Source organism: Vombatus ursinus, unplaced genomic scaffold, assembly GCF_900497805.2.
Source record: "Vombatus ursinus unplaced genomic scaffold, bare-nosed wombat genome assembly UNPS02000749.1, whole genome shotgun sequence".
Classification (NCBI taxonomy): Eukaryota; Metazoa; Chordata; class Mammalia; order Diprotodontia; family Vombatidae; genus Vombatus; species Vombatus ursinus.
The window spans coordinates 3000514-3016695 of NW_020940527.1; the positions used below are offsets into that span (position 1 = coordinate 3000514).

The 16182-nt window shown below is 38.1% G+C and overlaps 1 protein-coding gene across 2 annotated transcripts in view; it reads right to left on the reverse strand.

Annotated features, from left to right (window-relative positions):
• Positions 1-1108: 1108 nt before the first annotated feature.
• The window catches only part of ASCC1 (activating signal cointegrator 1 complex subunit 1), a 134708-nt gene continuing 119634 nt past the window's right edge, over positions 1109-16182 (reverse strand). For both annotated transcript variants that reach the window (XM_027858488.1, XM_027858496.1), the window contains 2 exons: positions 2363-2480; positions 1109-1637 (listed from right to left, as the gene is read on the reverse strand). In XM_027858488.1, the coding sequence (XP_027714289.1) occupies positions 2364-2480 (117 nt within the window). In that variant the 3' untranslated portion in view covers positions 1109-1637; position 2363. The remainder of the gene's footprint in view (positions 1638-2362; positions 2481-16182) is intronic.

The following is a 16182-nucleotide window of genomic DNA, read 5'->3' on the forward strand; positions in this document are numbered from 1 at the left end:
AAGATCAGTGCTGGGATAAAGGAAATGAACTCTAAACTAAGCCTAACTAATCAATCAATACTATCCCTCCAGTGAGTTCCTATTCCCACATGCCATCGAAGTAGTGATGAAGGAATAATCTGTATTTAGGTAAGATCTAAATTTAATATAAAAATAAGTGTTATGAAAACCAACTTCTTTGCAAAACGGGGAAGGGAAGAGAAAAAACAAAATAAAATAGCCCATGTACAGACTGGACCACAGAGTCCCTAGATACAAAATTAATAATAACTAACATTTCTATAGCACTTACTATGTACCAGATACTGTGGATGAAAGCATTTTAATACTAGTTTTATTTTTTATGTTTTTATTTTTTAAAGTAATATTTTATTTTTTCCCATTACATGTAAAGATAATTTTTAACATTTATTTTTTAAAACTTTTGAATTCCAAATTTTCTCTCTCCCTCTCTTGCCTACCTCCTCCAAGACATAGTAAACAATCTGATACAGGTTACACATGTTTAATCCTGCAAAACATATACCACATTAGTCATGTTGTGAAAGAAGCCACAGGCCCAAAGAAAAAGAAACATACAAAAAATACAGAAAGTGAAAAATAGTATGCTTCAATCTGCATTCAGACTCCATCAGTTCTTTCTCTGGAGGTGGACAGCATTTCTCATCATGAGTCCTTTGGAACTGTCTTGGACCACTGCATTGCTGAGAATAGCCAAGTCATTCACAGTTGGTCATTGTGTATGCTTATGATGATTGTGTATGTATGTGATATTGTTATTATTGTGTACAATGCTTTCCTGGTTTTGCTCACTTCACTGTGCATCAGTGTAAGTCTTTCCAGGTTTTTCTGAAATCAGCCTGCTCATCATTCTTATAGCACAGCAATATTCCATTAAGATCATATACCATAACTTGTTTAACCATTCCCCAATTGATGAGCATCCCTTCAATTTCCAATTCTTTGCCACTACAAAAAGAGCTGCTATAAATATTTTTGAACACTAGTTTTTTGTTTTATTTAAGTGATAGTTTTCTAAACAAAAGCAAAGTCAGAACAAAGTCAGACATGAAAAGGATGTTTAGAAACACTAAGGAAAAAAGACACATTTAGTTTTGGAAATTACTTTATTCACAAATAAGCTAAAGAGTTACATTATTCTATAACTCTAGAAGCATTCCTCATATGTTAAGAGACCTTGTTAAAAAATTAGTAGTTGGACTTTGGGGAAAAGGAGGAAGGAGTGAGAAAAAGGATATTATGGGAAGACTTTGGAGGAAGTCTTCATCATTCACCTCAAATATAGCCCCCAAACTTCTGAGTTCCCCTGAGAAAAAAAAAAGGAAAGGAACTTGGAGTGAGGGAAGGGGTGAAAGAGAAAAACAAATTAACAATCAGTACACCTACATAAGAAGGGAAGATTGGGATGGGACAAAGCCAGAGCTATGAGCACTTCTCCCTCTGCTGGTCTGCAGCAAGAAGTGAGCAGGTTCTAGCACTGACATTCTCCCAGGGAACTTTAGCACAGTTCTGCTGATATCATCAATGTTTTCACTGCTGCTGTCCACAGAAATGAATAAAAGCCACCACACTGACTGCAGTTCCATTAGATACAAGGGGTTGGGTAAAATGAAGATCTGAAAAAGAAATGTAAAGGTATCAAACTTGCAGGAAAGAAAAATTCTTCAGCATCGTGGAGAACAAGAACAAACTTTTCATTTTAAATCTTAAAATATTCTCTCCAGTAACTGTATAATAGTTAGATATTAAGACCTAAAGTGGTAAACAAAGCAAGTGAGACACCTAAAAGGGAAAGGCTTTCAAAAGGGTACAATCATTTTGCTGAAGACTGTGAATCTTTAATATTTTCAAAGCACTTGTACTAATTCTGGGAAAACCCAATGAATAAAAGCAAAATCAGTCAAGTTAAATGGAAATGGGGACTGAAGGAGGGATTCATAATTTAAGATTAGGCAACCCAAGAAAGAAAGGTCCATAATACATGTTTAATAATTTTATTATTTAATACATCATTTACACATGTGTCATTCTGAAGGGCCCCAGAAATTCATCTGTAGAGATGGACTTTGGAAAAGAAGGTGGATCTTGCTGGCAATTGAGAGGTTAAGGTCTCTATGTCCAATTTTTGCTTCACCTACTTCGGCAGTCAGGTTGGTAGCTATGGATTTACTTGAGAGGCCATGCCAAATCTACTTTCCATGGACCTACCCTAATAAGCTATTGCTTCACATTTCCCTAGACTCTACATCATCCTTGCTAAGTAAAACAAGGATAATCCCTTGGACACTTGCATCATGAAAATATTCAACATGTAAACATATAAAAGAAAGAAATACAGCACCTCAAGAGAAGTCAATTTGCCCGGAGGAAGCATAGTATCCAGAGCTGTCTGTGGAGAATCTTTGAGAGATGTGAACTGAATTGAGGCACAGATCCCCAAAGCTGAAGTTTTCAAAAAGCTGAAAGAAAAATCAGAACCGAGAATGAGCTCTCTTAGAAGAGAATCAAAGCAACTTCTAGGTGAAAAGACAACGCCCGAATGCCCACAGGGACAAAATAAGAAACTACAACAACCCTCAACAAGTTTCAGAAAGCGCTCACTGCTCAATCACAAACCCAAGCAAAACTCCCTTCTACAACCTATCCTCCCAAAGCAGTCACTCTTTCTGTCCTTGGAGATCTCAAGTGAAGGGTTGGGGGCACCCACAACCTCCAGAGGCCATCCATTCTGCTTTGAAATTCTTAAGGAAATGTGTCTTTCCATCAAGTCAAAGCCTGACTCAACAACTTCCATCCACTATGAGGCCAAGCAGAATTCTAATTCCTCTTCTACCAGAAAGTCCTCTTAAATACAGCTGTCACATCCCCACCAACTCTTTCAACTAATACTCATATGACATGACACATAGGCTCATCCATCATTGCTCACTCTCTAGCTTATCAATGTCCAGAACAGAGTGCAATGCTCCCAATGTAGTCTAGACATTATGTCCTCCTTAATACAGCTTAACTACATTATCTCCATTGGCTATCACACTTATGACTTCTATTGAGTCCACCTGCTTGTTTCAACTTCATGCTTTCTTCTTCTCAGCATGTATGAAATCTCTAATTCTTTTTTTACATGTATCAACAAAAAATACTAGGTAAAGATGATTGGAAAACCCAGTTTCATTTTTAGCCACAAAGCAGATACAGTCATCAGGGCTTCTAGCACAGTTACCACTAATGGGTAGGGTGAGGGGAGGGTTAAAAATTCTCAGCACTAATTCAGAAAGACTGTCACTGTGCTTTTTTAATCACTACCTACAAAGAGCAAGGTCTTCCTGACACTAACCGCTATGAAGCCTTTCTAGTTCAATTCAGACATATTTGCTCTGTGACCCTGGACTAGTCTCTCAACCTCACAGAATCCTAGGCAATTTATCAAAGACTAAGCTTCAGGACAGTTGTTGATCTGCGTTGCTAGAGGGAATTTCATCCCCAGGAGTTCTCTTCACCTATGAAATCACAAGTTCAGATCAAATATATCTACAAATACCTCCTAAAATACCAGCTGGAATGACAATTAAAATGGAGAATTTTGCAAACACATATTGAGCCTACAACATTTATTACATACTTGTAGCAGTAATCCACAACAAGTACAAAAGGAATAAAAGATAAATTGCCATCAAGTACCCCAAACACTTAGTGGAGAACAGAAAGATGTATGCACCCCAAACAAAACAGAATGTCTTTACAGGTTTACGTGGTAACCTTTTCCAAATGTCCTTGATTGGGCACGGATTCAAGTTAGTGTTTCTAGAGGTAAAAGGCTCTTTACTGCAATCTTCCTTTACTACATAAAAGCTTTCAAGTATGTGAAGAAGGGATAAGTCTGATCTAGGAAGGACAAGACCTTTTAACACATGTATAAAGCAGACCCAAAAATTTTTATCAGAATACATCAAGGGAAAGTTCAGCCACACCACTGGGATAAGTAGAGTGTCAAGGAGTAATGTACTCTTCCCATTTCTTTCAGATACAGAAAACTGTTCTCCTTTAGAATGCCAACAGGGCCTTAGGAAAGTCTTTTCATAAATGTACTGCCTGTTCCAATTGAATTCCTAGGCTAATGTTTTAACAGCAATCTAGGTGGTGATGTCTATCCACCGCGGATGAACTGCTACCTCCTCTCATTTGTTTGAGTGTCTACTGAATTTTAGGTCTGTCTCTAAGACACAGGCTCCTGTCATCATCACCTTTTCTCCTCTTGCCACTGATGGCCAAGCAAAGCACCTGGGGTTCACTAAAGGCTGACTTTACAAAACCCAGGAAATATTGATCCTTCTATATGTATGACATCAACTTAACCCCAAAGATCTATTTAGAGTCTGTAGTGCATTGTATCTTTTTTCAGAAAGGAGTCCAGTTCTTGCCTGCATGGATTTACACAATTAACTTCTCTTGCTGTCTTTGGCAGCCAGTACAGATCACATTTACCCGCTTTGTGGAACAAATTCAGCTTGAAATGGCTGCATGCTAATCCTTCTTTGCTGGCCTTTAATTTGATGTGAAAGCTATGTTGGTGATAGATGACAAACTGAACTCTGGACCCAAAGTCTTCCAATTCCATACAGAAGAAGCATAATCAGACACAGTAAAAATAAACAACTCACTTCAACAAGTCACTTGTTGAGAGCTGACATGTCTTTTTCCTATGCTTTGATTTTTCAAGTTATGGATATTCTGAAACAAGTAAAAGTTATACTGGCTCTAGCACAAGTTGCTTTATGCATTTGTTTTTCAAAAGGACATGAGGCTCTATGAAAATTTTCATTCTTAAGTTTCAAAGTTAGTATTAACATCAAGGATGAAGCTAAACAGAATGTGATTTAAAAGAACTGCAGAAATTATGAAAGACTATATTTAAGCCTATTACAACTACCTATGCACTGCGCCAAGCTTTCAGGATCTTTGTCCATTTGAATCCTTTTCTACTTTAACTCCACAGACAACAGCCTATGGACTACTTTCCACATGATTTGACAAACCATTCAGTAATCCAATGGATCTCATCATCTCAAAGTCTGTAGACCAGCATTTATATTAATTTATCTCTATTTTTACCTTCTCATCCTTTAGTGAGTAATTTCCTTTTCTCTTATTCTTTTGTTTGGGTTACAGATTACTTAGCAATAATTGTTCATGGTTATCTTGTAAATGGGCATACTCCATACTATGATGTTTCAATCATTCTTGGTGGGTTAGTCTTTTTGTTTTTTTGTCCTTCCTTTCAGCTTTTCTCTAAAATTTCTATCTTTTGTTTAAATTATGCTATTGGTCACAAGTAGAATTAAGTATTGCAAGTGTCAGTATTACAGTGCTTAGAGAAGAAGAAGAGGTGGACAATATTTACATTGTCCTCTACAATATTTAAGAGTTCAATTTAAAGGGTATGATCTCCTGGAAAATAATCAACACTGGAGAGATGGGAAAGACAATAGGTATAAAATTTTGTATACAATGCTGGATGAGGTCCATGTGTTTGTTGTTTTACTTATCTATTTTGTTTTTTCTGCTACAAGGGAAGACTAATTGGAGTTAGTGGGATATATCTGAAAATAACAGATGTAAAAAACAAAAGTTATCAATGCAACTTTGTCTTCATTCTTCCAGACCTCTCCACAGTTTAAGTCATTGTTAACCACTCCCTTCTTCTGGATACTCCCTGGTTTTTACAACTCTTGGTTTTTACAATACAATTATCCCTTACACATTGTGACTTTCCCCATCAAGGTTTCAACATATCCCAAGTCAGCATAAGAAATTAAGTGGGAATATTTTGGGAGTATTGCAGAAGCAGCAGATGACACAGAAAAGTTGAGAAACTCAGAAATGCATAAAATATATGTATAGTATTATATAATATTGACCCAAATTTTACAATAAGGTACTATGAACATGCCATAAAAGAAAAAGAAAAAAATCAGACTTCTTCTCTGGTACAAAGGGAGGGTCAAAAAATTTTACTCAGATTTTCCATATCTCAGGGGTACCGCCCCCCTTAAACCTCCATGACGTGAAAGGGATAACTGCATTGCTCTCTCATGGTCCTCTTCTTACCTATTTAACTACTCACAGTCATCCATGTTACACCTCTTAACCATGGATGCAATGCTTAACTGCAAGGCTCTCTCCTGGACTATTTCTTCTCCTTTCACTATAGTCTCTCACTGATCTCATTAGCTCTGATAGGTTCAATTATCATATCTACATAGGTGATTCCCAGATATATATACCCAGCCTTAACCCATCTGCTGAGCTCTAGTTCCAAGTAACTAATGGCCTACTGGACATCTCCACTCTTTTTTTTTTTTTTTTTGAGTTACCCAGAGAGATTTTATTCACAAGTTATAGGTGAAACAGGAAAAACAGCAGAAGGATATCTGACCATTTACTTCACTCAAAATGTAGAGACCGTTCATCTTTCCAATCAGGATTCATAATTTACCTTTCTCATCATTTCAGTACTTCTCTCTCTCTCTCTCTCTCTCTCATCCCAAATTAGATAAACAACCTTTAGCCCCTCCCCCATCTGTACAGGGAAGCAACAAAAGACACAAAACCTATTTGCAGAAGACTCTCCTCAGTGGAGACTGATTACTTATGCCCATGATGTCCCACGCCTGTGTGAGGGGGAAGGGCAGATGTGGAGAGAATCTGGGAGAAGAAACATTCTAGTTTTCTCTTTTCCAGCTTCAAGAGAAGACATATGCTTCTAGATTCTCTCTGAGATGAGGTCCCCGAGGGGAGAGAAGATTGGGTTTAAATGAGGCAGACGTGCACAAAGTTGTCATGATGCCTCACTCTTTGAAATTCAGAGTTCTTGAAGTCCGGTGGTAAGACAAAAGTCAGGATGACTGGTCATGACTCGCAGTGGATGATCTTGGTGTCTTTGATGTCTGACCAAATTCTACGCATTCCCCAGCACCTGTTTTAGGGGCCTTCATGGCCCCTGGAACAAAATGTTCTCATCAGGGGAAGTCTTCACATACGTGGGATAGCTATCCTCCTAACTCACTGATGGGTTTGAAGCCTGTTACCCTCAACCTAGTTTAACCCATCTTCTGAGGCTATTTTACAGGGCTGTGGATGATGTACATGCTACAGCTTCTTGGAGCCACAGGTGAGAGTTGCGTGAAAGGTGAACACCAAAGGTGGATAAGCAACCCTGAAAAGGGGCTGGCAAGCCCTCAAACCAGAGAAGTTAGACCTCCCTGAACACCCCAAACAACCTCTGAAACATAGCAGACACCATAAAATATACTCTTTTATTATTAATTATCACTATCATTATTATTGTTACAGTCACAATGAATAGGTTGGTATGGATTGACTGCTGTCTTTTTTTTATTTATTTTTTTTTTATTTTTAACCTGTGTTTTTAAAACTTTGGGTTACAAATTTTCTCCCTTCCTCCCTCCCCACCCACCCTCACTGAAAAGGCAAGCATCTCAATACAGGTTATAGATGTGCAGTCATGCAAAACACTTCCACAGTAGTCCTGTTGTGAAAAACTAAGTATATTTCCATTCATCCTATCCTACCCCCCATTTATTCTAGTCTCTCTTTTGACCCTGTCCCTCCTCAGACCTCCTCAGAAGTGTTTCCTTTTGGTTATCCCCTCCCTTAATCTGCCTTCCCCCTATCAACCCTCTGCTCTCTTGTCCTATTCTTCCCTTATTTTCCTGTAGGGGAAGATAGATTTCCACACCCCATTGTGTATGTTATTCCCTCCTTAAGCCAAATCCTACAAGAATAAGATTCACTCATTCCCTCTCACCTTCCCCCATTTCCCCTCCAATGTAAAAGCCTTTTCTTGTCTGTTTCATGTGAGATATTTTACCTTATTCTACTTCTCCTTTCTCCTTCTCCCAGTATAATCCTCTCTCACCCCTTAATTTTATTTTCCAGATATCACCCCTTCATGTACAACTCACCCTGCGCCCTCTACCTATCTATTATATATACATACATATAATTTTTTCCCTCCCACTACCCTAATACTGACAAAGGACTCATGAGTTACAAATATCATCTTTCCCTGTAGGAATGTAAACAGTTCAACCTTAATAAGTCTCTTATGATTTCTCCTTCCTGTTTACCTCTTCCATGTTTCACTTGAGTCTTGTATTTGAAGGTCAAATTTTCTATTCAGCTCTGGTCTTTTCCACAGGAATGCTTGAAAGTCCCCTATTTCACTGAATTACCATTTTTTACCCTGAAGGATTATACTCAGTTTTTCTGGGTAGGTGATTCTAGGTTGTAGTTCTAACTCCTTTGCCCTCTGGAATATCATACTCCATGCCCTCTGGACCCTTAATGTAGAAGCTGCTAAATCTCGTGTTATCCTGATTGTGTTTCCACAATACTTGAATTGTTTCCTTCTGGCTGCTTGCAATATCTTCTCCTTGACCTGGGAGTTCTGGAATTTGGCTACAACATTCCTAGGAGTTTTCCTTTGGGGATCTCTTTCAGGAGGTGATTGGTGGATTCTTTCAATTTCTATTTTGCCCTCTGGTTCTAAAATATCACAGCAGTTTTTCTTGATAATTTCCTGAAAGATGATGTCTAGGCTCTTTTTTTGATCATGGCTTTCAGATAGTCCAATAATTTTTAAGTTCTCTCTCCTGGATCTATTTTCCAGGTCAGTTGTTTTTCCAATGAGATATTTCACATTCTCTTCTATTTTTTCATCCCTTTGGATTAGTGTCACAATGCATTGATTTCTCAAATTGTCACTAGCTTCCAATTTCTCCATTCTAATTTTTAAGGAAGTATTTTCTTCAGTAAGCTTTTGGACTTCCTTTTCCATCTGGCCAATTTTGCTTTTTAGGGCATTCTTCTCATTGGCTTTTTGGACCTCTTCTGCCATTTGGGTTAGGCTATTTTTTAAGGTGTTATTTTCTTCAGTATCTTTTTGGGTCTCCTTTAGCATCTCTCTCAGTTTTTCCTCTACTTCTCTTACTTGCTTCTCAAAATCCTTTTTGAGCTCTTCCATGGTCTGGGACCAATTCATATTTTTCTTGGAGGCTTTGGATGTAGGAGCTTTGGCTTCGTTGTCTTCTTCTGGTTGTATGTTTTGATCTTCTTTGTCATCAAAGTACGATAATATAGTCTGACTCTTTTTGCACTGCTTGCTCATGATCTTGACCAATTATTTGAGTTATAAACTCTTTGTTAAGGTAGGAGTCTGTTTCCAGTGTGGAGAATGTACTGTCCCAAGCTTCAGGGATTTTGTGCAACTGTGTTCAGAGATACTTCTAGGGACCCATAAATTTTCAGTTCTTCCAAGGTGCTATGATCAAGGGTGAGGTGTTTACTCCTTTCCTGGCCTGTGCTCTGGTCTATGAGCACTCTTTTCTGTCTTGGAACAGTGAGGAGGGTTTCCTCTCCACAGCCACTACAAGCTCCACCATGCCAGTGCTCCTCTTTGCCCCAGGACCGCCACCCAGAACTGTGACCGCAAGAGAATCCTGCACCAGCAGTGAGATCCCTGCAATCCCCCTCTGATAAGCCACTGGATTCCCCCTCAGTCTGTGGGTTGGAAGCTTGGGAGGCAGCAGCCACCCTGGGGAATGGGGCTTTCCGGAACCCCACCATCCTCTCTTGGCACTGCAGAAACATATTTTTCCCACTGACCTTCTAAGTTGTCTTTGGCATTTATGGGTTGAGAAGTCTGGAAACTGCCACAGCTGCCTGTGATTCAGTTCTCTGAGGCCTGCTCCATGTTGGCTGTGGCCTGCGCGCCCACACCGAATTGCGTTCCTCTCCCCGCCCGGCGCGATATACCTTACCGATCAACCATCCAGGCTGTCTTTGGCTGGAAATTTGTTTCACTCTGTCTTCTTGTGGGTTCTGCTACTTTAGAATTTGTTTAAAGCCATTTTTTATAGGTATTTGGAGGGATTTGGGGAACAGCTCAAGGAAGTCACTGCTTTTACTCTGCCATCTTGGCTCCGCCCACCTGACTGTTCCATCTCCACTCTTTTTGATATTTCCCTATTTCTGTCAAGGGTACCATTGTTCAAACACCATTCTAAGTCACTCAAGCGCACAACTAAGAAGGCATTCTCTTGAGTCTTCATTCTCACTCTACACATCTTCCAATATCTAATCAGCTGCCAAGTCTTGTAAAATCTACCTCAAGAACATCTCTAAAATCTATTCCCTTTTACCCACTCCCCATAGCACCACCTGACTGATCTTATCATCCTAGCTTCCCATGTGTGTGTCTTTTGTCTTTCTCATTCATTCATCATTCTCTCTCCAATCTATCCTTCAAAGCTGCAAAACTGATATTCCCAAGGCACAAGTCAGACCATATCACTTCCGTAATAGGAATCTATCTCTAGGAATAAATAGAATAGACTCAAGGAATAAATAGAACCTCTTTCTTCTTCCTCTAGGAATAAATAGAACCTCTTCAGCTTGGTAGTTACCACCTCTCATAGCCTTGCTCCACTCTATCATTCCAGCTTTCATTCATATTACTCAAATTCAAACACTCTACATTTAACCTAAATTGGACAACTTAGTGATTCCCAAATTGGAAATTCCACTTCCAGTATCTGTGCCTTTCCCAGGTTACCGCTCCATGCCTAGAATATGCTGCCTCTTAGAACTTTCAGTTTCCTTCAAGGCTCAGTACATGACCAAGATAAGCATACCTATCTGTAAAACTGCAAAGCAATCTGACAGAAATCAGGCTCAGACCAATATCTGACACCATTCTCCAATTCTAAATGGATCTATGACCTTAATTTTAAAGATCATAATATAAAAAAAAATTACTTCTCACAGTTATGGGTAAGAGATGTATTCTTAACCAAATTAGGGACAGAGGCAATTACAAAACATAAAATGGATAACTTTTGATTACATGAAACTGAAAAGTTGATAAACAAACAAAATTAATACATCGAGGATAAGAAGGGAAGAGGTCAAATGGGAAAACATCTTTGTATTAAATTTCTCTGATAAAGGCTTGGTATACAATACACATCAACAATTTACACACACACACATGATGTGTGTGTGTATGTATACATGTGTATGTGTATCACCAAAAGCCATTTTGGTCTTAGATAGACCAATAGATAAGTGGTCAAAGGATATGAACAAACAATTTTCAAAAGAAGAATTACTAAGTACTGACAACCACATGAAAGAATGCTCCAAATCACTAATAATAAGAAAAATGCAAATCAAAGTAACCCTGAGGTTTCACTCCACAACCCCACAAATTGGCAAAGATGACAAAAGATGGGCCTAGTCAATGGTGGGTAGGTTGTGGGAAGACAGGCATACTAGTGCACTGTTAGTGAAGCTGTGAATCAGTACAATCATTTTGAAAAGCAATTTGAAATTATACAAATAAAGTGAATAACATGTTCATACTCTTTGACTCAAAGATTCCATTAGTAGGCTTATTCCCCAAGGAGGCCACTGATAAGAAGAAAGTTCCCATATACATAAAAATATTTAAAGTAGCACTTTTTGTGATATTGGAAGTGGAAACATAGATAACCATTGATTTTGGAATGGCTAGACAAACTGTGGTACATGAATGTAATGGAATATGATTGTGCTATAAGAATGTACAGATCTTTGTGAACTGATGCAAAGTAAAACCACCACAACTAAGAAAACAACATGCATAATGACTACAACAATGTAACCACAACCACAAAAAAGGTGAATGTTGCAAAATTATAAAGCAAAAGCAGGGCTTGAAAAAAGAGATAAGAGAAGACACTCCTACTCTATCCCTTTGAAGAAGTAGGAGGTCCACAAGTATTACATACTGGACACATATCATGACTTTTTCAATATAATGATCAGTTGTGATTTCTGTCTTTTTTTGGTCTGAAAATATTACTTGCTACATGGAAAGACACTCTGGGAAGAACACTGGGAGAAACTATGAAGATATATCTAATAAAAATTTATTTTAAAAAAGAAAGTATGAAGCAGATTTTTTAGCTGAGCAGTTAAGGACAGTTTGGACTTTGCACTGTAAGTAATAGGAAACCAGTGAAGATTTCTGGGAAGGGGAGTAACATAACGAAATCAATGTTTTAAGAAGCTCAATATGGTGGTGATATGTAAGACATATTGGAAGGGTTGTAAGATGGAAGACAGAAAGTCTAATTATGAAACTAGTCTAGGAATAAGATGATGAGACCTGGAAAGGGGCATATTTGAACATTTTTATGAATGAAAAATTCAGAGAAATTGGTGACTGACTAGATTTGGGGGAAGGGGAGATGTTGAAGAAAAATTAAGGACAACCCCAATGTTTCAAACCTGGGTGACTAAGAGAATGATAGCATCAATGCAAAAATGAGGGAGTGGTTTAGGGAAACAGACTTGGGACAAAGATTTTTCAATTCAATTTAATAAGCATACACTAAATGCCCACTATGGGCCTTGCACTGTTAGATGCTAGAGAGACAAAGAAAAAAACAAGATAATCCTTGGCATTAAGAACCTTATAATCTGAGTAGGTCACAAGAGGTAAAACAGACTATTTTGATTACACAAAATTTAAAAGTTTTTGCACAAATAAATCCTACACAGCTAAGATGAGAAGGCAAATAGTTAAGTGGGAGAAAAATTTTGTAACAAACTTCTATGATAAAGGTATCATTTCCAAGATATGTAAGGACCTGATTAAAATTTGCAAGATAAAAGCCATTCACCAATTAGGAAGGGGAAGGGGTGAGTTAGGGTGGTGAGCAGGAGAAAAATAAATGCTTGCTAGTTGAAAAACAAATATATAATAAAGGAAAACAACATGTACACAGATGAGAATATATAAAATTTATACAAAGTAAATACAAAGTAATCTTGAGAGAGTGAAAGACCATTAACAACTGAGGAAACAGAAAAAATGTATCCCATAAGAGGTGGTACCTAAATGATCTTCGAAGGAAATGAAGGATTCCACGAATTAAAGGTGGGGAAGTAGTGCATTTCATGAACAGGGAAGGCAAAATACGAAGTTAGAGATGAAATGCCATGTACAGGTTACACCAAGTAGGCCAGAGTGAATGGGATGGAAAGTGTGTGGGGAAAGTAATGTTGAGATCACTATGGAAAGATAAGTAGCAGGGAAACAAACCAAGAAGGTATTCAGAGAAAGAGGTGATGAGGTCCTAAAGCACTGTTGTTGCTGTGTGAGTGGAGAAAAGGGAAAAGATTTCAGGGAAAACACTTGGAAAGTGATTGTATATAGGAAAAGAGTGACTGGAAGGATAGTGGTATCCTGGACGAAAACTGCATGAGTTTGTGAAGGAAGATGATGAATTCTGCTTTGGACATGTTGAGTGTGAGATGCCAAAGCAAGTATTCTTCTGTTTTGCTCTTACATGCCAATTTCCTTCACCGGAGATGGCCTCAGTCTCTGTTTCACCTGAGAATTTTCAGCAGGGGCTAGGAGGTTTCCTGTTTGCTTTAAAGAGTTATATCAGATACAGTACAATGAAGCAAGGAGAGCCTATGAGACTGGTCACATGACTACCGTGTGCCACTGTGAAGGCAGACAAACCTATCAGATTAACTACCAAGTGGTATTTGGGAGACAGGATGGCATAATGGAGTGAGTGCTGAATTGGAGTCAGGAAGATGCAGGTTCATATCCTACCTCCAAAGATGATTAGCTATGTGATCATGGACAAGTAACTCAGCTTCTCTAAACTTCAGTTTTGTGAAATATAAAAGGGAAATACCTGTGGCGGCTACTTCACGGTACTGCTATATTATTATGGTATTATCAAGTGAGATAATGTCTCACTTTATTTATTAATGTTGATGATAGTAATAATTCTGGCAATGCCTCATTTGAGGAAGTGCCCATACAGCCAGGCTCACTTTCAATCTGGCCCAGCCTCTGAGTCCTCACATCATTTCTCTGCCTCTCCCCCAGGGCCTTCTCATACCAGCAATGCCTCCCAGGGCTGCCTCTTCATTTTAAAAATTCAGTTTCCGTTTGCCTTCTAGGGTCCTTTTAAGTACTACGTTCCCCTGTTAGAATGCAAGCTCCTTGAGGACAAGTACTGTCCTTTGTACTTGTACTGGTATTCCTAGAGTTTAGCACAGTGTGTGGTACATAGCAAGCATTTAATAAATGACTTATTGAGACACAAAACAATTTGATCCCCATCCAAAAATCTTAGAGTGGCAATACTCTTTTAAGTATACAAGGAATCTTTTTCTCTTTAAATGACACCCTTCCTAGTCTCGTTGTTAACCAATTAAATATATTAAATATGAATTAATAGTCTTAATAGCAAAAGCAACAATAATCATGTATATGCCAAGAAATAATTACATGGAAAATGTAAAGCAGCTAAACCAAATATGAAGACTAGAGGACATTTAAGTAAAATCATTATCCTTGGTCAGTAGATGAAACACCTTGGAGAAATAAATGGTGATTCATTATTTGATAGCTTCAATAATAGAAGGTAGTATTTCAGGAAAGTTCTCACAATATCTATCTTCAATAAGAGTATTACATTCATGATTAATGTCCAGCTTGCTGCTCTATAGGATTCCTAATGTTAGTAATGAAAATAAAAACAATAATAATAAACCACTCTAGATTCTTTGTAACATGGTTCAATTAAGGTTCAGTTCTACTACCTTCAAGTTACAACGACGGGTCCTACCATAAATGACTCCCAAGGTCTGAAATGAATAGATTAATCTATCAACAAGCATTTATTAAGCACTTACTATTTCTTGGCACTGTGCAAAGCACTAAGGATACAAATATATAAATGAAATAGCTTTTCTCCTCAAAAAGCTTGCATTCTATTGGAAAGGCAATGTGTATATAAATACATGTGTGCATATATGTAAGTAGAAATTATATACAAAATAAATGCAAGGAAAAATTGGGAGGAGCATTAGTAGCTAGGGAGATGTCAAAAGGTTTCATGTAGAAGGTGTCACCTGGAGATGGGAAATGGAATGTGAGGAATAAGAAGAAACCCAGTTTGGCTTGACTGAAGAGTACAGGAATGGGAGTAATGCATAATATGGTTGGAAAGGCTGGGACCAGGTTGTGAAAAGTAGAAAATAAAAACAGAGACTTATACCCCAAAGAAGCCATCGATTAAAAAAAAAGTCCCCATATACTCCAAAATATTTGTAGCAGCATTTTTTATGATAGCTAAGAACTGGAAACAAAGGAGATGTCCTTCAACTGGGGAAAGGTTATTGTAGTACATAAATGTAATGGCATATTACTGTACTGTAAGAAATTATGTGTATGATGAATACAGAAACATGGAAATGCTTCTATGAACTAAGCAGAGCCAAGAAAATAACATAAACAGTGACTACAACAATATAAATGGAAAGAACTACACACCCCCCCAAAAAATGTAACAAAATTATAAAGATCAAGTGGGACTCAAATGAAGAGAGATGAGAAAATGCCCCCAATGTACCTCTTTGTGAAGGTGAGGGGTCCACAGGGGTTAAACCCTACACATGTTTTAGGATTTTTTTCAATGTATTGATCAGTTGCACTGACTTTTTTCCTCTTTAAAAAAAATACAGTTGTCATGTGGGAAGGCTCTCTGGGAGGCAGAAGTGGAGGGATACTGGGGATAACTATGGTGATGAAAGAAACAAACAAAAAACCCAATAAAAACGTTTTTTAAAAAAGAAGAAAATCAAAACAGCGCAACTTACATTTGATGCTAAAAGCAATAGGGAGTCATGGGGGTTTAATGAATAGAATGACCTGGCCAAACCTGCACTTTAGAAAATCAAGCTGCTCTCTCCTTCTCAACCCCTGCCCTCATACCAGGGGGGAGAGAAGGGAAAGGAACAAGAGCTTATTAAGCACAAACTATGTGCTAGGCATTGCACTAAATACTTTACAAATATTATTGCATTTGATCTAGGGGCCTTCAACATAAATACTGATACTCCCTCAAATACCCTAACCTCACAGTTCCTTCATTTACTCATTTCATATGAGTAAATATGAGGTGCGGCCTTTTGACTGAGTCCAAGTTTTACAGAACAAATCCTATTATTAAGGGGATTTGTTTGGTGGAGTTTGGATTCAGTCAAAAGGCTGTGCCCAAGGACCTA